Source organism: Protopterus annectens, chromosome 3.part0 (genome assembly GCF_019279795.1).
Source record: "Protopterus annectens isolate FY-2018-M chromosome 3.part0, PAN1.0, whole genome shotgun sequence".
In the NCBI taxonomy this organism is placed as follows: domain Eukaryota; kingdom Metazoa; phylum Chordata; order Ceratodontiformes; family Protopteridae; genus Protopterus; species Protopterus annectens.
The window spans coordinates 1,521,586,189-1,521,613,890 of NC_056731.1; the positions used below are offsets into that span (position 1 = coordinate 1,521,586,189).

Sequence of the window (27,702 nt, forward strand, 5' to 3'; positions counted from 1 at the left end):
TACAACTCCTACCACACTTTTTGGCCACCAAAGCAGGACCGAAACACTAAAGGTGGAGGAGTGTCAATATTCACCACGGATATTCACACCACCAGGCTAGTTGCCCAACACAATGCATCTGAAGTTCTCCCGGTGCAACTAACACTAGGTAAGACTGCAATCCAAATTGTAGCTTGCTACAGATCCCCCACCATACCCCAAGATTCTCACTACACCTTTCTACACATACTGGAAAATATTAAGATAGAACCAAACACCCTAATACTGGGTGATTTTAACTACCCTGCCATTAACTGGGAAAGCTACTCATGTACCAAGACCTTTGCCCAATGGTTCTTGGAATTCATAAATTCCAACGCCCTGGATCAACTAATCCATAGTCCCACCAGGGGCTCCAATATCCTAGACCTGGTCATTACCAACATGGGAAATCGATGCTCCACACCTATGGTCACCCCCTCGTTAGTCACGTCTGACCATAAGCTAATCAGCCTTAACATCCACATCCCACCCCCACCCCCCCAGCAAGGAAACCTCCATAAAAAACTTCTCCAAAGCCAACTTCATGCTACTCAAGTCAGAAGTGACAAACTTCATGACACCCATGCAGACGGGAGCTGAAAGTTCAACTGCTGAATCCTGCACTAAGGCACTGTATGAGCACATCCACTCATGCATAAATCGTGCCATTCCAAATAGAACCAAGATGCTCTCATCCAAAAAAAGAAGCCAATCTGGTGGTCCACTGCCATAAACAAACTTTACAACCAAAGGAAGAAACTGTTGCAGAAAAGAGGAAAATCCCAGGATGCAAAAAACTTCCTTACCAGCCTCGGTAAGAAACTGAGATCCCTCATAAAATCCTCCAAAGCTAGTTACGAAAATAAAATTGCCAAAGATTCCAAAGACAACAACAAGGCATTCTATAACTATGTCAAGAATCTAAATGGCAATGCTCAGATCTGCTCTGAACTAAAACAGAATGGCATTAAATATACTGATCCCAAGGATATTGCCAGTATCCTGGCAGATTGATTCAGTTCCAACTTCACCCCCCTCTCACCCCCTAAATAGCCCATCTCAGTACCGGAAGATTGCCAAATTCCGGTAATAACGGCCACACAGGTAAAAAAACGCACTCTCCAAAGCTAAGAATACAGCATCTATGGGACCAGATGACATCCCGGGCTGTGTACTACATGAACTACAATATGAACTGGCACCTCACCTAAGTGTCATGTTTAATCATAGCCTCACCTCAGGTTTTGTGCCCACTGAGTGGCGAACAGCTACAGTTATCCCACTCCACAAGGGGGGATCCACCTTGGATCCCGGAAACTACCATCCCATCAGTCTGACAAGCCTTATCTGCAAGGCCATGGAGCGTATTATCATGGAACTTATAAACAAAGACATTGGCAACCTTCAAACACTGGACCCCACCCAGTTTGGGTTCGTGAAGGGCCGATCTTGTCTCCTGAACTTGATTGACTTCTTCGAATCAGTCTCCAGAGCCATGGACAAGGGTAAGGTGGTCCACACAGCCTATCTAGACCTTGCCAAGGCCTTTGACACCATCCCCCACTCTGGAATCATAGATAAACTTACTAAGCTGGGCATTAATCCCTACGTCACCCAATGGGTTGCTAACTGGCTTACTGATAGAACCCACACTGTAAAAGTAGCAGACTCCAAATCCAGCTCCAGACATGTGACAAGTGGAGTACCTCAGGGTTCAGTCCTGAGACCGCTCTTGTTTGGCATCTACTTCTCTGAAGTACAAGCCAGCACTAAGGGACTCTGGATAACAAAGTTTGCAGATGACTGCAAACTGAGAGCCATTATTGAATCCCTAAATGATGTGGATACTCTACAAAAGGGCCTTACAGAAACAGATGCTTGGTGCCAGAGCCATGGGCTCAAGCTCAATGCCAAGAAATGTATAGTTATCCCCTTTGGGAAAAAACATGCGTCTGTGAATTACCATATAGGTGGCAGTACACTAAACTCTGAAAGTTTGATAAGAGACTTAGGGACACAGGTGGACAGTGGTCTCACCTTCGATAACCACATCGCCACAATAGTCAGGAAATCCTTCTATGTGGCACACCTCATCACTAAGGGCTTTTCATCCAGAAAAAAGGAGGTCATTGTCCCTCAGTACTCATCCCTCATTAGACCCATTATAGAATACATTGCCCCGTTTGGTATGTACCTCTCAAGACATCTGCAACAACTGGAAAGGCCACAGAAATACCTCACTAAAAGAATCACAGGCCTAAAGCAGATGCCCTACGCTGACCGCCTTAAAAAACCCTAGCTATACTCTGTCGCATATCGTCTACTCAGGGGCGATCTTTGCTTAACATACAAGGCCATGTCAAACCCAGAGCTGTTGGACATGCTACATTTAAAGAAATCCCAATCCCTCAGAGCCACACCCTCCAGGGATCTAAACCTTGTCATCACAGTAAAGAAAACATGCTGGAGGGATAGGTTCCTGACCCAGAGACTCCCCAGACTCTGGAATAGATTGCCCATACATGTCAAGCAGAGTGCCTCTTTGGCCCTCTTCAAAAGGAACCTTGACGATTGGATGGGAGAAAGGAAATTCACCCCGGGGATCACGTCAGTTGCCCTACTAGACAGGGGTCCAGGGAAGTAAATAGTGTGGGAAGAAATAGCCAGGGAATTGTTATGGCTAGGCTTGTATAAGCCTTAGGGCTGATAGCCTAGTACCAACCTATGAGCCTATTCCTCAAATCCCTATATGCTCACTGTTGTTGAAACAAATTCTGAGTCTGACTGGGATGAAGTACAGCTGACAGACGGAAGGAACTTTTCTCCAAATAACTTTAACAGTTTGCAAAGGATGGCTTTCTTTATTTCTGGAAGTGCACAATTACCATGTCTGTCAATGTCACATTTAATGTAACTTTTTAACCCATTTCTCATTGTTGGCTCAGCTGTTAATGATCTCTGAGCCTAACAAGAACCTTTGTCTGTAGATCAGTTATTCTTCAGAAATCATGTTAACAGTTTATCTCATGTTCCTTTACAAAGCTTTATTATCTCTGTATCACTGCCTTATCTTTGTCTATTCGAGACTATCCCACCCCCTTTTTGTTTGTTTTGGTTGTTCAGACAATTTTTGTTTTTCTCCTGATATTTTCTTCATGCCATCCACTAATTATTTTGTATCATGTTAGATTATGTGTTGGAATGCCACCAGATTATTTGCTCAGTTGAATGTAGGCAACAGTTGCAGACAGACTGAAGAAAAAAATGTGCAGGAGTGCATATGTGTATGTATGTATGTGTGTGTGTGTTTTTTTTTCTTTTAAATTCATATACCGTGGATATAAAAAGCATACGCACCCCTGTTAAAATGCCAGTTTTTTGTGATATAAAAAAAGAGACCACAATAAATCATTCCAAAACTTTTCCCACCTATAATGTAACCTATAACCTGTACAATTCAATTGAAAAATCTGTTAGGGGAAAATATAAACAATAAAAAACGTACCTTAAGCTGTGTGCATAAGTGTGCACACCCTTAAACTAATACTTTGTTGAAGCACCTTTTGATGTAATTATAGCATTCAGTCTTCTTGGGTAGGAGTCTATCAGCATGGCACATCTTGACTTGGCAATATTTGCCCACTCTTCCTTGCAAAAGTGCTCCAAATCTGTCAGATTGTGAGGGCCTCTCTTGTGCACAGCCCTCTTCAGGTCACCCCACAGATTTTCTATTGGATTAAGGTCTGGGCTCTGGCTGGGCCATTCCAAAACTTAAATTTTCTTCTGTTGAAGCCATTCTTTTGTTGATTTGGATGTATGATTGGGACCATTGTCCTGTTGAAAGGTGAAATTCCTCTTCATCTTCAGCTTTCTAGCAGACACCTGAAGGTTTTGGGCCAAAAGTGACTGGTGTTTGGAACTGTTCATAATTCCCTCTACCTTGACTAAAGCCCCAGCTCCAGCTACAAAAAAGCAACCCCAAAGCATGATACTACCACCACTATGTTTCACCGTGGTGATGCGAAGTGTTGTTTTTGCAGCAAACGTACCTGTTGAAATTGTGGCCAAGAAGTTCAGCCTTGGTCTCATCAGACCATAACACATTTTTCCCACATGCTTTTGGGAGACTTGATGTAGTGTTTTGCAAAATTTAGCTGGTCATGGATGTTTTTCTGTGTAAGAAAAAGCTTCCGTCTTGCAACCCTACCCCATAGGCCTGACATATGGAGAAAACGGGAGATTCACATGTAGTACACAACCAGTACTTGCCAGAAATTCTTGCAGCTCCTTCAGTGTTGCTGTAAGTCTCCTGGCAGCCTCCTTGACCAGTTTTTATTATGTCTTTTCATGAATTTTGGAGGGACGTCCAGTTCTTTGCAACATCACTGCTGTCTTATATTTTCTCCACTTTTTGATCACTCTCTTCAGGTCTTCCATGGTATATCCAATGCTGTGGAAATTTTTTTGTACCCTTCTCCTGACTGATACCTTTCAACAATGAGATCCTTTTGATGCTTTGTAAGCTCTCTGTAAACCATGGCTTTTGCTTTAGCAGGCAACTGAGTAAATATCAGGAAAATCCTACTAGGACAGCTGAACTTTATTTGGGGTTAATCAGAGTCTCTTTAATTGATGGCAGGTGTGTACCCAAGAAGACTGAATGCCGTAATTAAAGCAAAAGGTGCTTCAACAAAGTATTAGTTTAAGGGTGTGCACACTTATGCAACCAGCTTTATTGTACATTTTTTATTTTTTATATTTTTCCCCTAACAGATTTGTTTGTTTTTCATTTGAATTGTACAGGTTATAGGTCACATTAAAGGTGGGAAACATTTTGAAATGATTTGTTGTGGTCTCATTTTTTGTGACAGAATCCTGGCATTTTAACAGGGGTGTGTACACTTTTCATATCCACTGTATGTTGCATTAACAGAAGTGTTACTATCATTGTTTGCTTGGCAGAGCTATACATCTTTCCCATATGCTACTACAGACCTTAGATTATGCCACACATTTACAAGTACTACCACAGTTGAGTTGCAGTGAAATTGTTAAATTGTAAAAGGTAGAGTAAAGCATTGAAGATTCTCGTCTGGAAATGTCTGAACCTTTAGTATATTGCGTTTTAGTCAACGTTATTTCGTTATTGTCTGTTTTATTGTTTATTGATATAGATGATCAGCAAGCCTGCGGAATATCAAGATGTTCATGAGCTAATTATTTCCAAAGAAGATTTTGAAAAAAGAGAGAAAAATAAAGAAGCAATATACAGTGGATATATAAGAAACAGAAAGGTATTAATTTCTGTCATAAGTAGCCGTTTAAAAACTTTTTTCCACCATTTACTGTTTAGTGTCATGCAGGAATTTTAACTGAGATTTCTACACTGTCAAAAATATATGTACATACAGAGACTTCAAGACTCGGTAGCTCCTGTATGAAGACAAGACTAGGGTCTTGTCTTCATACAGGAGCTCTGGGTCCCCTACATTATGATTGAAAGAGGGATTTTTGGTGCTAATTATTTAATTGTAAATTTAAAGTCTTGTTTTATTAAAAAAGGATATATTGTCGCAGTTTGCTTAGATTGAGCTGCAGTTTTTTTTTTTAAAGTGGGCTTGAGAGCATGTTAGTTTAAATGTTAACCATGTCTGATGGAACAAGTCAGCTATTAGTTGTTTCAGTACCTTGTGATCATGTTTTGTTTAGGGTTAACTTTGTTATGTAATTCTGCATTGGGATACAAATTTTACTTCATTTGAGTATGAAGCCCTCATTACACTTAGTTACATGTGGTATAGCTGCTGTTTGAGTTTTGTCTTAAGGAAAAGCTTAATGCTTGAAACCCTACTCCTCAACATATCCAAATTATTTTATAAAACTGAGTCTGTGAAATTCATCTATGTAGCATAAAAGGATAAAGCTCTTACTATTTTGCAGATGACCCAAATTAATTCGGGCTTGGGAGCTTGTTGGAAGATGTGAGTGAGTGGCTGCTGCCTCCTTGCCCAGCCTGGGGATGTGACCGCTATGGCTTACCACAAGAGTGACATCTAGCGGGAGCAGTAGATGTTAACCTAGTGGAGTCTGAGCTGACCAAACTCATGCTATCTTAATGTAGTAACCACTAAGAAGCTGAGGAGAACATAGCATGTTGAAGCATGCTTCCCTTTGGGAGACCTTGATTGTAGTCCTAGATGAATAGCTGAGGTAGGAGGAGTGTTCCCATGGGGAGAAAGGTAGGCCCACCCAGAAGGGACCAGTAAGCAGGCCTGCTGCCTACAACACAATCCAGGTTCTGGTGGACATAGTGATTCCCTGGCTGGAATTTGGACCATAGTGTTCTCTCCTTGTCCAGGAATTCTGACTCCCCCCAGCAGAATGACAAAGTGAAACAAAACAAGACCCTTGGGGGGGGGGGGGAGTGCACAAAAATATGGATCTGTTGTTAAAAGAAAAATCACAAATCTGGTGTTTATTCACTAAATTCATATAGAATATAACAAAATTAATATTAAAGGATTCATTTTTCTCCATTTAGTTTAAAAGCACTATGCATTCTTATTGAGTGACAGAATTGTATGATACTCAGACAGTATCCCTACTGTTGTTAGATTTGTTGTGAAATTTCTTATAACATGTCTCTCCACTCATTAACATTATGTGCCTGTCATAATCATCTAAGGCAGTATAGTGCTGTTAGATTTTTTTCCCTGTAAAATCCTTTATATCAACAGAAGCAGATTTTCCATTCATAAATAACCATATAAATTCACTCAGTTGTAGTAGCTATGTATATGTCTACCATAAAGTATAACATAAATTATGTTGTGAAGCTCAGAGTAATGCTAACCAGTATTGGCTCTACACTCATCCCAAAATACTTTCAACCTCTAAGTCACAGTAAACAAGACAAGGAGATTCATAATCTTTGGGGGCCCAAGAGACCATCAATGCTACTCATTACAAAAAGCAAACTGGCTGCCAGGACCAATGTGCTGCTCTACCTGCTTCACATACACATTATTAAACTACTTGTATTTTCCAGCATTAACACACAAACTACATCACAGATGCACCAGTTACTCCCTTCACTCGTATTATCATTACTTCAAAGTAGTTGAAAAAGCTTTTTCAGAGTATGCACCAGCAGCTTGGAACTTATTACCTCAGAATATTTGAAAAATCCGTACCAAATCTAAAGGGCGGCTCACTGCATTTTTTATCAATGAGTACAGGTGCTGTTGTTTTGAGAATGGCTGAAGACTTGACTTCAGCCAGCAATTGCATGTGACAGACCCTGTGATATATCACACTTGATTCCTCACGTACTTCAAAATTTACGAATGGGATTGTCATTACTATGATGTGAAGGCTGATCTATGAATGTAATTGCTTGTTCTTTCATGTACTTCTGTTTCCATAGATAACTGTTATGTTTTACCTGTGTAATTGTATTACTTTTTTCTGTCATTGTTATGTTATGTTATTGCTAACAAATGTATTTCTGTGTTGAAATTTATAATTGCCACTGGTTCAGTTCAATTCTTAGGCTTCCCTACCCTGCCCCCAATTTCCACCCGCCCCCCAGCACCTCTACCTTTATTCCTCACAAACCACACCCACTGGTCCAATTATCCAATCAATCTCCATTACCTGGAAACACTCATTCCCTTATCTTGCCCATTTTAATTTTCAGTTACCCCACCTATCCAATTACTTTCAACTACTCTATTAACAAACACCCCTAAATCACTACCATATCAAACATTACTCAACTTCCCAATCCTTTCTCTAATATAAAAGCCCTACCAGCTTCACAACACATTCTTTCACTCTAGTTTTCTCAAATTATTTACTACTTAACCTCATCTCATTATGCTTTCTAAACCTTTACACATCTCCCTTCTACTACTACTACTTCTACAGCTTTCCTTTATTCTCGACCTCACCCAGCCCATTAATATCTACCACACATAATCCTTCCACATAACTAACCATCTTACCTCATCTCTTCAACACTCACACACCCCAATTTCTCCACATCTATATCCCATAAAAAACATCTACTTTTTCCATACAAACTTCTTACCTCACATAGACATTCTGCTCCCATAGTAACTAGCAGATCTTCCAGAATCATAATTGCGCCCAATATGTAATCTAAACTTTCCAATTACCTCTCTAACTCTGTCCTATATCTAATTACCACCCTATTATCTGGAGATATCCATCCTAACCCAGCCCCCCCCACCTCAACATCTATTAACAAGTCCATACTACTTCTTTAAACTCCCAAAGCATAGTCAACAAAATCCCAAACCTGCAAGCCTGGCTTACACACAATAAACCTGACATCCTATCCATCTCTGAAATATGGTTAAAACCTCATATAAAAGACTCTGAAATAATCCCACCCAACTATTCTATCATTAGAAAAGACAGATCTCATAGAAAGGGGGTGGTGTAGCTCTCCTATACTTATCCTCATTATGAGTTACTCCCTATAATAAACCCACTCCTCACTTTAATAACGCTGAGTTACTACCAACGTTACTCCAAATCAACAAACATAAGCATATATGTGTAGCCTCCCTCTACATTCCCCCAGGAGACAATATTTCTACACTTGAAGACATCCTCTCCTGACTGTCCACCAACATCAGCAATGAAACAATAATCCTAGGAGACATGAATATCAATTGGGCCTCCATTCAGTCTCCCTCAAACCCACTTAACATTAATCTCTACAACTTCTCTCAGCTTATCAACTCTGTAACCTGTCCCTCCAAAAACCTCTCCAGTGACAGTACCCTAGACTGGATCTTAGTCTCTCACCCCCATTATTACTCGGAACTCTCCCCGATCCTCTTAGTGACCACTTAACCCACCTTTACACACCAACTCCCCTTACACCTTCTCTGTACTCATAACTTTATTACTACACGTAACCAAAAAAACTTTAACCCAACAGCTTTTTCTAACTCTCTAAAAGCAATAAATTGGAACAGCCTAAAAACACTTCCTCTAGATAATGCTGTTGCCCACTTCAACACAACCTTCTTAAACCTCCTAGACCACCACGCTACCCTAAGAACAAAAAGAATAAAAACCAAAACTGCCCCTTGGCGTACCAAAAATACACTTGCTATAATGTGACACAGAGACAAACTCTGGACAATCTACCACAAAATTAGGACCCCCCCCCTCATCCATAATGAATATAAAGCACTTCGAAATAAAGTAAAAAAGCTCATCATCACTGATCGACAAAATTCCTTCTCCTTACTCTAAAACAGTAATAAAACAAACCCTCAGAAATTCTGGAAAGGCATCTCTACTCACCTAAATCCCAGTAAACCAGACACCCCCACCCCAGACCCAAATGCTTCCGATATAGACTTGGCTACTCAATTTAACTCTTTTTTTTATTGATTCTATTTCCAAATTAACCTCATCCTTCTGTAACACCACTGCTCTCTCCCATTTACCCCCACCCTCGTCTACGTACCCTCTACCATCAACCACTAGTGCACCCCCTCTCCCATCTTCTAACTCTACACCCTCCTCCTCTTACTCCACTCTCCCTCCCTCCTCATCACCCCCACCCCCAGATACCCCCTCCTCCCACTCCCCACTTTTCTCTTTAAAACCCATACCCATATCTAACATAAAAAAACTCCTAAAACTGAAGCCAGGTTCAAATGCTCCTGATAATATTCCTTCAGAATTCCTGAGCATAGCTGCCGAAGCAATTGCCTACCCCATTAGTATTTTAATAAACCGCTCTATCCAAGAAAGCACAGTAACCCTTATTTGGAAAAAGGCCTTTATCATACCCTTACATAAAGGAGGCAACAATAACACTGTCACTAATTTCCGCCCCATCGCTATCCTGTCTCACATCTCTAAACTCCTTGAAAAGTGTATCCAATTACAACTCCTATCATATCTCATTGATAACCACCTATTAACTCCCACACAACATGGTTTCAGACCAGGCCACAGCACTATGACAGCCCTCCTCTCCTTCCTGGAAACTGGAAACAAAGCCCGAGATTCAGGTCAGTGTTTCTACACTTTTACTTGATCTCTCTAAGGCCTTTGATACTATCTCCCACAACCTTCTTCTATCTAAACTCTCTAAGCTTAACATATCTCTTTCCTCTCTGAACTGGTTCTCCAGCTACTTATACAACAGATATCAAGCAGTGAAATGGAAAAAGGCCACCTCCTCATTCCTTAATACTCTAACTCGAGTTCCACAAAGTTCCATATTGGGTCCCCTCCTCTTTAATATATTTATTAACGACTTCCGCAACTCTATCCCCTTCTCTAATATCATCCAATATGCAGACAACTCTACCATTATTTGCTCAGCCACTTCTATCCCCATACTTCTAAAGCTAACTCAAGATGCTTTTTCAACCACTGAACAATGGATAAAAAAAAAATCACTTAGCACTCAATGCTTCTAAAACCAAATTAATGGTATTTACTCCCTCTAAAGTCACCCATTTCAACAAAAACACATTTTGTATTACTAGTCAGAACAACACAACTCTGGAACTGGTATCAGAGACCAAGCTACTTGGTATCCAAATTGACAAATCGGCTTAAATTTAACTCCCACATACAACTAAATATCAAAAAAACCCATCAAAAACTAGGCGTGCTTTATCGACAAAATCATTATCTTACACCCTCCACTAAACTCACCCTCTCTACATCTTTTCTCATCCCCTCCCTTCTATATGGAGCTCCACTCCTAACTAATCTACAATCCTGCAGCCGCCTCGAACTGCTGGACCTTTTCTTTAAAAACCGCAACCACGTTCTTTAGAGTAAATGCTTGAAAACAGTTTACCCTTCAAAATGAAGAACGCCAACACCAATGAAAAGCGTACTTTTCGACAAAATAAAATTGTAAAAAACCTTAACGCCAAGTTTATTAATTCAAAAATAAGAGCTCTTATTTTTGAATTAATAAACTTGGCGTTGAGGTTTTTTACAATTTTATTTTGTCGAAAAGTACGCTTTTCATTGGTGTTGGCGTTCTTCATTTTGAAGGGTAAACTGTTTTCAAGCATTTACTCTAAAGAAACGTGGTTGCGGTTTTTAAAGAAAAGGTCCAGCAGTTCGAGGCGGCTGCATTTTTGTCTTTCAACTGTTTTGGTGTTTGTGACTAATCTGCAATCCTCTCTGAAAACTCAACTATCATGTTGCTACAACAAAATCGCCAAGTTCGCCACTAGCCAGAAGTCCTCCACGCACCACTGTTCCTCTCTCCACAAACGAAAATGGCTAGAACTACCCAATCAGCTTATCTATACCCAACTCACTCTAGCACACAACCCCATTCTCAACCCCTCACTCTGTCCCTCCCTTTCCTCTGCATTTAAAATGCACCTACCTGACAGAGTGCTAAGGTCTAACAACCAAAATCTTTTAGAAGTATACAAACCAGCTCGTCTCCCAGGCAAACACCTTCTATCCTTCAGTCTAGCACGACTGTGGAACTCCCTACCACCATCCATTCGTACTACACCTAGTTACTCTATATTCAAAAAAAACTCTTCACTCATATCTAGTATCCCAATGGGAATGCTCCTGCTGCCACCCTACATAACTTACCCTGAAAACTTTCATCATCTCTTCTTTACAACAGCAGTCTTGCTTTTCATATATTCTTGTTAATTACTTGCTAAATGTATATAATTCTTGCCTACACCTCTTACTGCAAGTTTCCTAACATGTATTAACGTTCCTGTATATATTTTGTAATTATTCTTTTGAAATTCTGTGTTACCTGTTCATTTATCACTAATCTAGACTGTTTGTAATATTTGTCCTTGTCTAATCCAGTTCCATATTTTCAATCTATGACATAAAGTAATGTTAATAGTCTTTGGTCTGCTCTATTCTTTAACACATGTAAGCTTATAATCTACATCATATTGTAACCTTGCTTGTTATGGAGCTTTTCTCCCCAGGACTCCATTGAAAATGGGTTCACTTTGACCCAATGGACTATCCTGGTAAACCAACTGCAAATAAATAAATATATGTGGACCAGCCCATCAGTCTACTTAACAAGTAAGTAAATAGTGTAGCTCAGTGGGCCATTGAAGCAGAGGCCGTTGCTTCAACTGCAGAGTGTGTAGGCCACCCCCAAATAACCAGCAAGCTAGTTTGTTCCCATCCTTTCAGCTCTCACCATCGGGTAGCAGTTGGGCTGATAGGGCAAGAATAACTGGGCTGTAGGGCTCTTGCCTAACCTTAGGGATGCTTGTCTGCCTTTCCCATGGAAGGAACAGGCTTACTGGGTGCTGATAGTAATGCCATTTAGAAAGGCTGTTTGGGGATGGTTAAAAGAGAATGTGGAAATTTCCCTAGTGTAGTGCTCATAGTAAATCCTGGTTAATATGAATACCATTTTAGGTTTCCTGTGAAAAGTATAATTTGCCTAGTAGGATTAACCTGGTTTACAGAAGTAAATTGAGTAAGTCCTCCTCACCTTGGAGAGGCTTAAATATTTGATCTCATTGGTTACAGTTTCAAGACTGTATCTATCCAGTCTGCATTTCATTTCTTTTGGATTTGTGGTTTTGACATTATTCACAGTCACCCAGCCTTGTCTTTTGCTCCAGAACTAGCATTAATTCTCAGTTGTCTCTTGTTTCCTGGATTGGTATGATTCGGCCCAAAGCCTACAGTTAGCCCTTCCTTCTCATCTCTGACAGTCCCTAACTTAGGATGTATTGTCAGAGTTTTTGAGCCTTCCTTGGGATTTATGTGGTCTTGGATCCTTGGATTTTCTTTTTTATCCTTTGTTGACCAGGTTAGTCTGATTAGTTTGCTGGCATTTTTTCAGAGGAGACCGAAGGTTGTATTTATTTGGAGTAGGGGAAGTTTGGCTACTTTTTTTTTGATAAATGCTGTGGGATCTTTTACATTCACCTGAGCTGCCACCAACTTGGGCAGATGGGGTCTGTGTTTAATACGTTCATAGATATGTGCTGGGCTAACGACCACCAGGACGTTTATAAGTGTAGCCGTGCAACCCAACCCAGTTGTGTTCCTATGTATCATGGGCATTTATTAGGATTTATTAGGAGGCGATATGTTTGTTAAGAAGTTTCTAGGTTATGTGGAAGGGGGGGGGTATGTCAGTTTGGCCATTACTGTCTGCCTCTGTCCATCAGAAATGGGGGGGGGGGCAGACCTGGGGTGGATTTCTGATTTCCTTTCATTTGGTCTAGGTTACGTTTTAATAGGGGTAGGAATAGACTCTACTTCTCTTGGATAGGGAGCCTGTCCCAGAGCATGGGGATCATCTGAGACACACATCTCTTCCCTTCAACTTGTCTTATTTATGTCGCAAGCAAAATTTAAATCCTTGCTTATAGAGGTTCTTGATACTCTTTGTTTTGGAAATATGCAAAAGTTCAGTCAGAGCTGGATCCGTGGATGCCTTGTATGCTAGGTGTAGATTGCCTGTCACTAACCTGTAAGAGGCTGAGTATAGAGATAGGGCTTTAAGGTGATCTGTATAGGACAGTGTGTTTATACCCTGGATTCTCCTGGTAAGGAACCTTTGGCTGTGTTCCAGCTGTTGCATATGTCTGGTCAGGTACATGCCGAAGGGGGCACTATACCCAATGATGGGTCTGACCAAAGGCCCAATCAAATGGCACTATGATTTCCATGGACCTGGTTGCCATGCCCTTTTAAGTTGAGCAGCATAGAATGATTTTCTTACTACCTTGGCCATGTGTTGTTCAAAGGCGAGATTACGGTTTGCATTTGTTTCCAGATTCCTGACTACTGGGTCAACTCTTAGAGATGTCTTATTGTTGGAGTAATTAGTCTGCGTGGCAGTTTTCCCAAAAGACACTAATGCTTTTCTTGGCATTGAGTTTTAATACTTGACTTTGGCACCAGTCATTGTTAGACTCTCGTGTAAGATGTTTGTGTCATGGGGTAATCCTTGATATCTCCCAATTTGCAGTCTTCTGCGAACTTGTTCAGCCAAAGACCCTTGACATTAGCCTTTATCTTGGAGAAGTAGATGATAAATAGTTGCGTTTCCAGCACAAAGCATTGAGGTGCACTGCTGCTGCCCTTCTCTTAGTGGAAGTGGTCTTACCAATCCTGACTTCCTGGACCTTGTCTTTGAGCCACCTGGTAGCCTAGCGAGTTATGTATGGGTTTATGTTCAGTTTGGTGAGTTTGTTAGCTATACCTAATTTAGTATATTCTGTTGAACACCTTAGCCAGATAGGCAGTATGCACTGTTTTTCCCTCATGGTTTGGCTTGGTGTTTTTCTCAAAGAAGTTCACCAGGTTTATTAGGCATGAGCTTCCTTTGACAAAGCCATACTGGGTTGGGTCCAGTGTCTGAAGGTTTCCCTACATCTTTGTTGATCATTTCCATGATAATTTGTTCATGGCTTTGCACATTAGGCTATTCAGACTAATGGGTCAGTAGTTTTAAGACATCTTTTTGAAGTTGGATACCATTGCAGTCCTCTGTTCTCATGGTACCAAGTCTGTTTTGAAGCTATAGTTGAAAAGTGACTCAAGTGGCCCTGATAGGTCATGTTCCAAGCTATTTAGGAGCCATCTCAAGATGTTGTCGAGACCCACTGAGGCTGTGTTTTTGGCCCTAGCAAGCACCAACAGGACCTGCTTCCTGCTTAATAGTAAGGGGGGTTATGCTGTTAGGTATTTCACAGGGGGAGTGGGAGTGAAATTTTAGCTGAATTTTTCAGCCAGCAAATTCATTGTCTCTGTGCTCAGTGAAGGTGGAACAGATCACCACCAGTTTGGCACACTGCTATAGGGTCAGAGGATGATACTAGGCTATTGGCCCAGAGGCCCTTATAAGCCTAGCCAAGAATTTCACCCATGTTCTCTCAAAGTCAGCACCTGTTTCCACTGTCCAGAAAGGACACAGTTCGGATCCCAGGGGTATATTTTCTGTTTCCCACCCCAGTCATCCAGGTTCCTCTTAGAGAGGACTAGAGATTTCTGACATAGCTGTAGAAGGCCTTGTGTTTGTCTTTAGCCTGTGAGACCATCTTGACCTTGTAATTGGCTTTGTTGGACTTAAAATAAACAGGAAACTAAGAAGACTAATTAGGGAGTTCCAGTCATTATCGGAGTTGCCCTTCCTGAATTTAGCCATGACTTTTTTCGTTTTGTTATATACTCTATTAAGGTTAAGATACCATCAGAAGTGAAGGATTCTATTGGAGAAACATTTCCACACCAATCTTCCTGTATTGAGTTTTGTTTCTTGGTGTGTACATGCTCTGAAAGCGTTCTTGAACCCATGTCTTTCCTTGTGACCTGTTCCTATAGCAAAAATCGACGAGTGGGTGTGGTATATTGAATATTTACCCACGGCTGGTGTGATTAAACAAAGAAAACTGTGGTTAAATCCGTGTACCACACCCACTCATCAGTTGTTGCTGTTATACTGTGGCATTATTTAAAAAAGAAATTACTTACTTTTCTTAAGTAATGTCTTTGTATAACAGCACTGTAGTTAGTTTCTGCATTCTTCCGCTTTGTTGATGTAATGTGCATGTGTATGGAACTTGTGTTCCCATGCTTGCACAGTACATCAGTGCTTTGGAAAGCAAGCAATGGAGAAAGGAAGATCTGTTGCCTTTTTGCTTTTTTGTGGGGTGTGAAATCTGCACAGTTTAGAGATACTTTTGCAGAACGTACCTGATTTTCCTTGTATTTTCACTGCCCTCTGTACATACCTCTCGACATCTTATATCAGGAAAACTGCAAAGCCTTAGCATATATTAACAGAAGAAAGTCTAAGTGACCAGAATTTTTTCTGTTGGTATACGCTCAATTTACAATGGGCATGCTGTTTGGGCTGACCAATCAGCGTGTACATTTTTGAATTATTTAACCAGGTGGTAGGAATCCTCTGTGGGAGTGTGCCACCACTCATTCCATTTTGTTGGCGTCAGTATCTGACTTGTTGAGCATATTGAGTCAAAGCTATTCTGTAGTGAGGCTTGGACTTTTTCAGGTCAGTGTTGAGTTTGTTTTCAAAAAATGGGTTACTGCAGATGCAAATCTGTTTGCTGCTTGAGATCATGTGGTGCTGTCTAAGTCCTTCTCCTGTCCATAAGGGCACTTGAAGTGGGCTTGGTTAAACTTTCTACAGAAGGCCAAGGCTCATTTCCTGTGCCATGTTTTGATCAGGAACAGATTGATTCCTTCTACTGTTATTTATCCCCTTGAAAACTATTCTGATTGGAGTTGTGGGCTCTGGTGTTGTGTAATGAGGCATCTGCTGTCTAATGAGTGGGTGGCTATGGTGTTAATTTGAATTCAGCTGATAATTCCAGGGTGATTTCAGAGGTGCTGGGTGCTGCCAAACTGTTAGGACAAGTGGAAAAGGTTCACCAGTGTCAAGAAAGAGCCTCCTGCACCTTATTCAGAAAATCTCCCAAGTTTGTGTTATCGAATCTTGGCCATCTTTTGTATATTAGCCCTGCTGCGAATAATCGGGATCATGCCTCAGGTAATTTGATTTTTCCACACATTATATGATTTGAATGTACTTTGGAGATTTACTCTCTGACTAGAAAATATAGTTTAAATTGTTATTAAACTTTATTTCATGTAAGTTTGATGTGGTTGGCCTCAGTTATTTTGCTGTCAAAACACAGGTATTTTACTTGTTGACCTATGATTCAGTGTAAGCAGTACTGTCCCTGCATAGGCTGGTAAAAATCTTTGAAAGAGTTCCTTCATAGTTTCATATGTAAGTATTAGACTAGCTACCCTTGGTGACCATTTTAAGCCTTGTCATTGTCCCTTATGGTGCTTGATTTAACCCATCACATTTGTTGTTAGATTGGCCTTACCCAATCCATGGTTAATAATTGCGTATTACCCCTGCCGAGAATAACCGGGATCATGCCACAGGTAATTTGAGGGGACCCATCCATAGGATGAAATATTTACGAACTGCCTCTATTTATTATTAGTACAGGGGGCAGTCCTGGGGTAATTTTTCTCTTTCCCATCCATAGATCCAAATTGTGCTGGAATAGGGTTGCCACCTTTTCAAATGGCCAAAGTGGGACATTTTTGGTACAAACATCAGATTTTACAGGCCAACACATACCCATGGTCAGTACAAAGGATAGAACTTAACTTTTTTGCCTAAATAAAAGCTTATTCTTGTAGCATTTTAGTTGCTTATTCTGTTTCTTATAACATTTAGGTATTTTAGATACAGAATAACTGTTTTATGCAACGATTACATAAAATATAGGAAATAATTTTGTCCTAAAATATCAGGACATTTGCCATTTTTACAATTTTTTGTCAGGACACAACTGCCCAAAGAGGGACTGTCCCTTGCAAAGTGGGACAGGTGATAACCCTATGCTGGAATGTGGTCAAGTATGAGCTCTGTTTTAGATTAATGGAGAGTCTTTTTCCGGAACTGCAGTATCTTGTGGGAGATATCTTCCACAATGTTCTGTTGATGCTGCATAGAGGTTTAGACAGAGTATTCGTTCATCATTCCCACTGCCTCAGTGGCATTTTGGGTTATTTGCCAAGGTAATACAGTACTGGTCAGAGTTAAAAAGCTCAGACGCCCCTCCCTAAATGTTTGTGTGACAGGTGACGGGCTGAACACTTCCTAAGAGGAAAGGCTTCAGCTGTTACAGGAAGTGGGTGTTCAGTCTTCTGCCATTCAAGAAGAAAGTCATCTGACTTTTTCACAGGATCTAGTAGGATCTAGTGCTAGTTTTTCTGGCTTACTGCTCAGGTATGTCCAAATCAGGGAATCCTCTTCATTTCATTTTATTGTTAGGTTTATTGTTGTCTTTCATAGGTTCATACTAGGCTATCTGCCCTAGGCCATTTATAAGCCTAGCCAGAATGTGTTTGGCTTTCGCCACCCATTTTAAATTTATTTTGCTATGCCCTTTTTTGAGGTTAGTATACTGTGCCTCTGTCTAACAGTGACACAGAAGTGATACCCGGGGTAAACCTACGATCTCCCATCCACTCATCAAGCTTCCTCTTGAAGAGAGTCAATGAGGGACTCTGCCTAACCTGGACTGGGATTTTATTCCAGAGTGAAGGGAGCCTCTGGGTTATGAATCTGTCCCTCCAGCATGTCCTATTTATTTCAGTGCTGAGGTTCAAGTCTCGACGCGTAGCTCGATGGGATTTGGATTTCCTGAGGTGCAGCATGTCCATTAATTCCGGGTTGGACATGGCTTTATACGTCAGGCACAGATCGCCTCTGAACAGGCGGTATGCCACTGAGTAGAGCTGGAGTTTCTTTAACCGGGCAGCATATGGCATCTGTTTGAGCCCTTTGATCCTCTTGGTGAGGTACTTTTGGGGTCTTTCCAGTTGCTGCAGGTGTCTGGTAAGTTACATCCCAAAAGGGGCATTGTACTCAATTATGGGCCTGATGAGGGATGAGTAAAGAGGCACGATGACCTCCCCTGATCTAGATGTGAATCCCTTCATGATTAGGTGGGCTATATAAAATGTTTTTCTAACCACTTTGGCTACGTGGTTGTCAAATGAGAGATTGCTATCAACTTGGGTCCCCAGGTCCCTAATTACTTCTTCTGTACTTAATGGATTACCACCTATGTGGTAATTTGTGGGCACTTTGTTTTTGCCAAAGGGGATGACTATACACTTTTTGGCATTTAGCTTGAGGCCATGGCTCTGGCACCAGTTGTCTGTTTCTATGACGCCCTTTTAGAGGATGCTTGTGTCGGCTGGAGAGTTGATTATGGCGCCCAGTTTGCAGTCATCTGCGAACTTGGTCAGCCACAGTCCTTCCGTGTTGGCCTGTACCTCCGAGAAATATATACCGAACAAGAGAGGTCCCAGGACTGAGCCTTGTGGGACACCACTTGTAACTGGTTTGGAGTCTGACATGGCTCCAGCAATTCTAACCATGTGGGTTCTGTCTTTGAGCCAGTTTGCAATCCATCTAGTGACATAGGGGTTTATATTTAAGCTGGTGAGTTTATCTATAATGCCCGAGTGGGGTATTGTATCGAAGGCTTTTGCGAGGTCCAGGTAGGCTGTGTGGACCACCTTCCCTCGTCAATGGCCTTGGTGACTGTTTCAAAGAAATCAACCAGGTTTAAGAGGCAGGATCTGCCCTTAACAAAGCCGAACTGGGTAGGATCCAGTGTCTGTAGGTCCCCAATATCTTTATTTATGAGGTCCATGATGATCCTTTCCATAGCTTTGCAGACCAAGCTAGTCAGGCTTATGGGGCGATAGTTTCCAGGATCCGTTGAGGCACCACCTTTATGGAGAGGGACCACTGTTGCTGTACGCCACTCTTTGGGCACATATCCTGTAGTAAGGCTAAGATTGAACAGTAGTTTTATGTTTGGGTTTAGCTCTTCTTGGAGTTCATGTAGGACGCAGACGGGACACCGTCTGGTCCCATTGATGCTGTGTTTTTTGCTTTGGAGAGGCGGCTCTTACCTGAGCATCTGAGATGTCAGGGGCAGCACTCTGCTGGGATAGATATTTGCCCTTTGGTGGGAGGGGAGTTTGCGCTGAACCTGTCAGCTAGGATGTTGGCAATGTCTGTGGGTTCAGTGTATTTTTTGTCATTTTGGACTAATTCTGAGCATATCTGGGAATTACCACCCAGGTTCCTAACGTAACTAAAGAAAGCCTTGTGATTATCCTTAGTGTCCTGTGCAATTTTTCTCTCAAAGCTGGCCTTAGACAATTTTATGAGTGCCCGTAGTTTTTTGCTAATACTGATCAGTGATGCCTTCCCTTTTTGGGATTTTGCTCTATCATGTAGTAGCTTCCTCCTTCTATTGTATAGTTTGTTTATGGCTGGGGTCCACCAGGCAGGACGTCTGCCTTTGGAGGATTGGGTCTTGGTTTTATTTGGGATCGCATGATCCATGCATTCCTGAAGGTGTTCATAGAATGCGTTTATAAAGGATTCTGCGGTCTGGGCCATATTTTCCACAGGCCCGGGGGCTTTGAAGGATTCCACCTGGGTTTTGAGGAGTGTGAATTTTGCTTTAGAGAAGTTTTTCACTGTGGTTTTCTGGGCAGGGGGTGGGGTCGGGATGTGAATATCCAGTGAGATTAGTTTATGGTCTGATCTTACCAGTGAGGGATACACTTCTGGTCTGGAGTATAGAGTCCCCATGTTGGTGATGATCAGGTCCAGTATGTTTTCTCCTCTTGTGGGAGTGGTAACAAGTTGTTCCATAGCATTTGAGTTTATAAATTCTAGGAACATTTGGGCTAGGGTGTTGGAGCTAGAGTAATGCTCCCAGTCTATGTTTGGGTAGTTGAAGTCGCCCAATATAATGGTGTTTGGAGAGACCTTCATATTTTCCAGTGTTCTCAGGAAGGCCAAGTGGGGTTCCTGGGTTTGGGAGGGTGGTCTGTACAATTTTATGTTTATTTTAATATTTTATTTCTGTCGGTTTTTACAGGATTTCCTATGGGAAATTTTTGTTTTAGCAGTGTTTATTTGCCTTCTACCTTTGAAATTATTTATTTTTTTACCGTTTCTGAGGAAACTTTCAGTATTTGGCACAAGTGCAGCATTTGTGTGCTGTTAGACTCTACAGAGGCCTGCCTTTACTGTTGTTACTCTGCTTTATTTTAATTTTTGACAAAACAATTTGCTGAAATTGAGTTTTTCAGGATTTGTACATTTAGTTTATGCATGGCACTACTCTGTTTTTAATATTGGATCCCGATTTTTCCACACATTTGAATGTACTTAGGAGATTTACTCTCTGACTAGAAAACATAGTTTAAATTATTAAACTTTATTTCGTGTCAGTTTGATGTGGTTAAAATGTTGTGGAGTTAAGTTTTAACACTGGATCCAAGGTTATCTATTTTCATTCGATTCAACTGTGGGTTGTTGGATGTAGCACCGATCATGCAGCTTTTCGATTCCAGGACTCTGACTCCTCCCCTACCCAAAAGTCCTTGGGCTCCACCCTACTACCTGTGATCTTATTTGTCATCCAAAGTGTTTAGTTGTGCTTCCGAGGGCTCCACTATCTCGTACCCTGTGTGGTACATTTTGTCTAACTCTTCCCTTACCATGAATGAGAGTTTGCTTTCACTATCTCTCTAGTTTATTATTATAAAACTTTGTTAAAAATTTCTTAGGTAGCTTAGGTGTGTTTTTCTTGTTAGTATAAGCATTTAGTATAGGTATAGTTTTCTTAAGAGTATTTCATAGAAGGTTTTAAGACTTTCTAGCTTAGCAAAGCTGTGTTTAGTTAGTTATATAAACTCAGCCAGCCAGTAATAATTGTGTGTGTTTTTCTTTTCTTCATGGCTGACAGCCAAGAATTTAAAAATTGTATGGTGTGTGGGCATAAGCTGCTTCTCCCCAAGACCTGCATTGTTTAGAGACAGCTCATTTAGATCCTTCATGTCAAGCCTGTGTTTCCTTTACTGTTCGAGCTTTGTAAACCTGATGCTAAAAACTAGTTGGCAAGGGGTTCTTTCCTTCCAAGACAGGGTCTGCTGCCCCTTCCTCTTCCTTATCCACTTCTCCCAAAACCAGAGACAAGAAATTTAGGGAGAAAGCAGATGCAGACAAGGAAAAGGAAAAAACTTAAGGAAAGGTCAAAAGAAAACGGGGACTTTGAGAAGTCCTGCAGGAGGTCTCCAGATTCTTCCCTGCCTTTGGAATCTGAACCCAAAGAGCTGAGCTTTTGGGGGCGACAGTCTTAGTGCTGCACATCTCTGACTTTGCCCCAGATGTTCATCGTGTTTCACTGTTGCAGTCATTACTCTTGGGTTATCCTGCTGGCAGGCTACCCTCAGTCGGCCAAAATTCCAAAGTCTAGATGCAGCGTCGGTTGCTGTCGCCTCTTCCCTGACGGCAGTGTGCCAGGGGTATAAAAGATGCAGCCAACGCCATTTTCTTCAGTCTTTCTGTGGTGCCCGAAGCAAAATCAGTTCGCAAGTGCTGGTCGGCCGACTCCTGAGATTTTCAAATCCGAATTTCAGAACCGAAGTCTTCATTAAAGCTAAGTACCCCGATGTTCTTCGTGTTTCACTGTTGCAGTCATAACTGTAGGGTACTCCTGCCGGCAGGCAGCCTGAGGTCGGCCAGAATATCAAAGTTTGGGTCCGGCGTCGGCCGTCTCAGCCAGAACCCTGACGTCAGAGCGTATGGGTATAAAGCTGACAGCCGACGCCATCTTCTCCAGTCTTTCTTGCCGTGCGGTGCAAAGCAGTTCGCTAGTTGTTGGTTGGCGTTTTCAAGACAGCGTGGTGTGATTGTCGTCGGTCTGAAGTTTTCTACTTCTCTTCTCAAAGCTAAGTACCCCGTTGGGGAAACTTTTTTCTTGCTCCTCCGATGTCAGAAAAAGTTAATTGTGTAGCGTGTGGAAAACAAATACCTCATAAAGATTTCCACTCTTACTGTCTACCTTGCTTAGGCCCTGACCACGACGTTTCTTGTTGTCGGTTCTGTGCCAGGTTTAATTCTCGCACTATCAAGCGCAGGTACGATTGGGCCTTGAATTACTTCGGTAGACGATTTAATTATAGAATGTCGTCGGATACTTTACCGACTACCGGATTACAGAAGAAGTGCAAAGACAGGGACAGTCCTCCGAGGTCCAAACAGGATACTTTGCAGCCGGAGCCAGCTTCGGGTTCGGCGGTCGTCAGTGAGGAGCTTCTGCAGCCCCTGTCGTCCGCCACTTCAGAACCGATGGCCGACACGGACTCACATGGTGAGCCAACTAGGCCTAGTAATTTGTCTGCTGCAGGACCTTCGGACGTCGCTCCTTCAGATGGGTCCGGAACCGCTGTGCAGGTACCGGCTTCTGAGGGGGTCTTCAGGCCTTCACACATTACTATTTCCACAAAGACAAAAGCTAAGTCAAAGACTCCTGTTAAACCTAGACTTTCTGCTCAAGCTTCTTCGGATTCAACTCCTAAGACTCAGAAGCAATTACTTCAGATGGCTGAGGATTTATTAACTATGATTAGGGGCTCTCACCCTCCTCCTGACAAAAGGCCTAGACAGGATATCCCTTATGATTCCTCTGATCAGGCTTCTGTATCTTCTGTTTCTTCCTCTGATCAGGATTACTCTTTTCCTCCATATGAGGATTCAGATGCAGAGGATTCTGTTCCCTCTGCCTCTCCCCCTGAAGATTTCTCTTTTGGGGAAACCTTGCATGAGATGAGGGAGCATTTTCATTGGGAAGGTCAGGATTATTCTGCTTCCAAAAAGAGACTCCGGGAATTTCTTCTTCTCCCTCAGCACAGGCCTTTAGCTATTCCTCCTGTACTTGACATTGTGGATGATGCCTTCTCTGAGGCTAACTTGAATCCTGATTCCATGCCGCCTGCTCCTTCTAAGCCTGATAGATTTTACATGGTTCCTGAGTCCCATCAATTCTTATTCAAGAACCCTTCTGCTGATCCTGAAACCATTTTGCAGGGTTCCAAGGCTGCTAAGGCCGCCTCCTCTAAGAATCCTATCCCCTCTGAAAAGGATTCTCGTGCCTTGGACAGGTGGGGCAAAAAGGTTTATACTTCAGCTACCCTTTCTATTAGAGCTTTAAATTGCCAGTTTCACATGTTTAAGTATCAACAGTTTCTTTTATCTGTTTTAAAACAAAAGATTTCTTCCTTTCTTGCATGTGCTGAGGACAAGGAATTACAGGATGTGTTGCATGCCACTGAACAAGTTAGCAAACATAGTTTACATTGTGGTTTTGATGCCTTAGAGGCTTCTTGCAGGGCAGTTCCCTCTGGTACTGTTATCAGGAGACATGCTTGGCTTCGTGAGCAGAATTTACCAGAACAAGTTAAGGCAAAATTGCTAGATGCCCCTGTTCAGCATGATGTCTTATTTGGGTCTAAGGCTGAGGAGGTCATTAAAAAGATGGAAGAAAAAGCCAAGTCTGTGCAGACTGTAAAAGATTTCTTGCAAGTACAGCCTCCTAGATTTTCCAGAAATTGGCCCCCCAAAAAATTGGTCTTTTCCCTCCTCTGACAGGCCTCAAAGGGGAAGATATAGATGCTCCAGAGGTCAGGCGCAGGCTCAGGCCTCTTACAGATCTAGACAGTGGACTGCTTCTTCACCTAGAAGGGGTGAAGACAGATCTCAAACCCAAAGAAAGCAGACTCAATGACTCCCTCTGTTGGGCTTCAGGTCCTCCTTCCCTGGATGCCCCTCTCGGAGGAAAACTTTCTCTTTTTTTACCAAAATTGGACTCACATTACCCAGGACAAATGGGTGTTAGACGTGATTTTGAAAGGTTACAGATTCCACTTTCTCACTCTGCCAAGGCCTTCCGGCTGGCCAGATCTGCCAAAACATCAATGGACAGAGGCCTTAAATCAAGTGGATGCTTTATTAGCCTTAAGAGCCATAGAACCTGTTCCACCTGTAGAGGTGGGGAAAGGTTTTTACTCAAGACTTTTTCTGGTCCCAAGAAAACAAAACTCCTGGAGACCTATTCTGGACCTCTCAACATTAAACACCTTTTTGGAAATTCCAAAATTCAAGATGCTTACACTTCAACAACTTCTTCCAATGCTCTCACAAGATGCTTGGATGGTAACATTGGACTTAAAAGAGGCTTACTTACACGTCCCCATAAGGCAACATTGCAGAAAGTACCTCAGATTCAAGGCAGGCTCGAGACACTTCCAATTCTCTGTACTGCCATTTGGCTTATCTACTGCGCCCAGAGTTTTTACCAAATGCCTGGCTCCAGTAGTGGCTTACTGCATACTACAGGGGATTCAGATTTACCCCTATCTGGACGACTGTTTAATTCAGGCAGACAGCAAAGACCTTCTACTTCAACACCTACATTTTGTTCAATGCCTTCTCCTACTACTGGGATTCTCAGTGAACACAAAAAAGTCACATTTGATTCCTTCTCAACGAATGACCTTCTTGGGAGCTCTTTTGGACACACATTTACAGAAGGCCTTCCTCACTCCAGAAAAACAGTTACAGCTGGCTTCAATCTTCAAGACCTTGGCAGCATTGACTCAGCTCACTGCAAGGAAATTCCTGCAGGCTCTGGGCTACATGGCCTCTTGCATCCTGTTGATTCCAAATGCGAGGCTTCACATGAGAAAACTTCAATGGTACCTAAAGAGTGTATGGTCTCAACATTGCCACAGTCTGGATATAATGATTCCACTGAGTCCCTGCCTCCAGAAGGAATTCCTTTGGTGGTCCAGGGCGTGTGTTTTGAACGAAGGCAAGCCCTTTTGTCTTCTTCAACGTACTCGGATCATAACCACGGACGCCTCAGATTATGCATGGGGAGCTCATTTTCTAGACAAATGCCAACAGGGTTCTTGGACAAACAAACACAATCTATGGCACATCAACTTGAAAGAAATGTTAGCAGTCCAAAATGCTCTTCTAGCCTTCCAGACTCTTTTGAAGCCAGGACCTCTACTAATTCGAACAGACAATACCACAGTCATGTGGTACATAAACAAGCAAGGGGGCTCTCACTCTTACCCCCTTTGCAGACTTGCCATGACCTTATGGGATACAGCCCTAAATTTGAATCTGGATCTACAGGCACAATTCATTCCAGGAAAACAAAATCTCTTAGCAGACAGCTTAAGCAGAAACATTTTGGATCCTCACGAATGGATGTTGGACCCCAACTTATTCAGCAAGATAACTGCAGTTTGGGGCTGTCCTCAGATCTGTTTGCTTCCCATCTCAACCATCAGTTGCCTCTCTTTTGCACCAGGTCCTTCCACAAGACAGCTTGGAAAGTGGATGCCCTGTCCTTCAGCTGGAGGAATCTTTCGGGATATGCCTTCCCTCCTCTTCCTCTTCTGCCTCGGGTATTGCTAAAGATAAAGCTAGACAAACCCAGACTGATCATTTTGATAGCTCCAAATTGGCCTCGTCAGTTTTGGTTCCCTACTCTACTGCACATTTCCTCGGCCCCTCCTTGGAGTCTTCCTCTGACCCATTCTCTACTGTCCCAGCATCAGGGTCAGGTATTTCACTCTCAAATCAAGACTCTCTGTCTAGCAGCTTGGCTCATCAAAGGCAATTGATTCCTTCTTCTCTTCCTAAACAAGTTTTGGATGTTCTTTTGGAAGCTAGGTGTCCTAGTACAAGGAAATCTTATGTTTCTAACTGGAAAAGATTTTGTATTTGGATGCAGGATCGTGGATCTGACCCTCTAATTCCTGATATCTCATCTATTTTACTTTATCTCTCAGACCTTTTGCTTAAAGGTCTTTCATTTTCTTCCATTAAAATTCATGCTTCTGCTATTTCAGCACATTTCAATTGTGATCCTCCCATTTTTTCCCACCAGTTGGTCAGACAATTTCTGAGAGGAGCTAAGAATTTAAAACCTCCTAGAACTCCTCCTGTCCCTCCTTGGGATCTCAACTATGTCTTGGAAAAGCTTACTTTGCCTCCTTTTGAGCCTGCTGCCTCTGCGGACATTAAGTTCTTATCCTGGAAGACGGCTATCTTGTTGGCCTTGACTTCTGCCAGAAGGGTGTCTGAGTTACAAGCCCTCATGGCCGTGGAACCATTCCTCATTTTCCATCAGGACAGTTTCCTTGAGGACCAATCCTACGTTTATGCCTAAGGTTGTTTCTAGAGTGGCTCTAAATCAGACCATTCACCTTCCTACCTTTTTTCCAAAACCCAAAAATAAGGGGGAAAGGATTTTGCATTCATTGGACGTACACAGGCAACTACGTTTTTACCTGGACAAAACTAAAAGTTTCAGAAAATGAGATCAATTGCTTATTTCTTTTGCTTCCAGTTCTCTTGGTAAAGCCATTTCTAAGCAAACTATTTCCAAATGGATTGCTCATGGAATAAAATATTGTTACTGTCTTCATGGAAAACAGATTCCAGGTACCGTCAGGACTCATTCTACTAGAGCAGCTGCCACTTCAGCAGCCTTTCTCAGAGGAGTTCCTACCAAGGACATTCTGGAGGCTGCCACTTGTGCATACTTTTTCCAAGCACTATAACCTCCCTTTGTACTCTAAGTCTAGGGCAGGCTTTGCCTCTGCTGTTTTGCAGGGTCTTCTAGCTGCTCCTTCTACTTCATAACCTCCTCCCGTATTCTCAGCTTTGGGATTCTACCCTACAGTTATGACTGCAACAGTGAAACACGAAGAACATAGTACAGTTGTGTATACCTACCATAAATGTAGATGTTCGAGTGTCTTCACTGTTGCAGTCGGTGTTTCCCTCCCTCCAGACCCCTCTTGTTTCTATTTGCTTACTGTGTTTCCTTTTCCACTACCTTTCTGGTGTTTTTGTGTTTCCCTTGGGACATCAGGGGCAAGAAAGGCTGGAGAAGATGGCGTCGGCTGTCAGCTTTATACCCATACGCTCTGACGTCAGGGTTCTGGCTGAGACGGCCGACTCCGGACCCAGACTTTGATATTCTGGCCGACCTCGGGCTGCCTGCCGGCAGGAGTACCCTACAGTTATGACTGCAACAGTGAAGACACTCTAACATCTACATTTATGGTAGGTATACACAACTGTACTTTGGGGAAACTTTTTTCTTGCTCCTTACTGATGTCAGAAAAAGTTAACAATTGTATTTCTTGTGGGAAGCAAATACCTCATAAGGATTGTCACTCTTACTG

General features: G+C 42.1%; 1 protein-coding gene across 1 annotated transcript in view; it reads left to right on the forward strand.

Annotated features, from left to right (window-relative positions):
- The window catches only part of SMCHD1 (structural maintenance of chromosomes flexible hinge domain containing 1), a 3,546,415-nt gene that overhangs the window by 460,049 nt on the left and 3,058,664 nt on the right, over positions 1-27,702 (forward strand). The window contains exon 7 of the mRNA XM_044065561.1: positions 5,196-5,315. Coding sequence (XP_043921496.1) covers positions 5,196-5,315 — 120 coding nt within the window. The remainder of the gene's footprint in view (positions 1-5,195; positions 5,316-27,702) is intronic.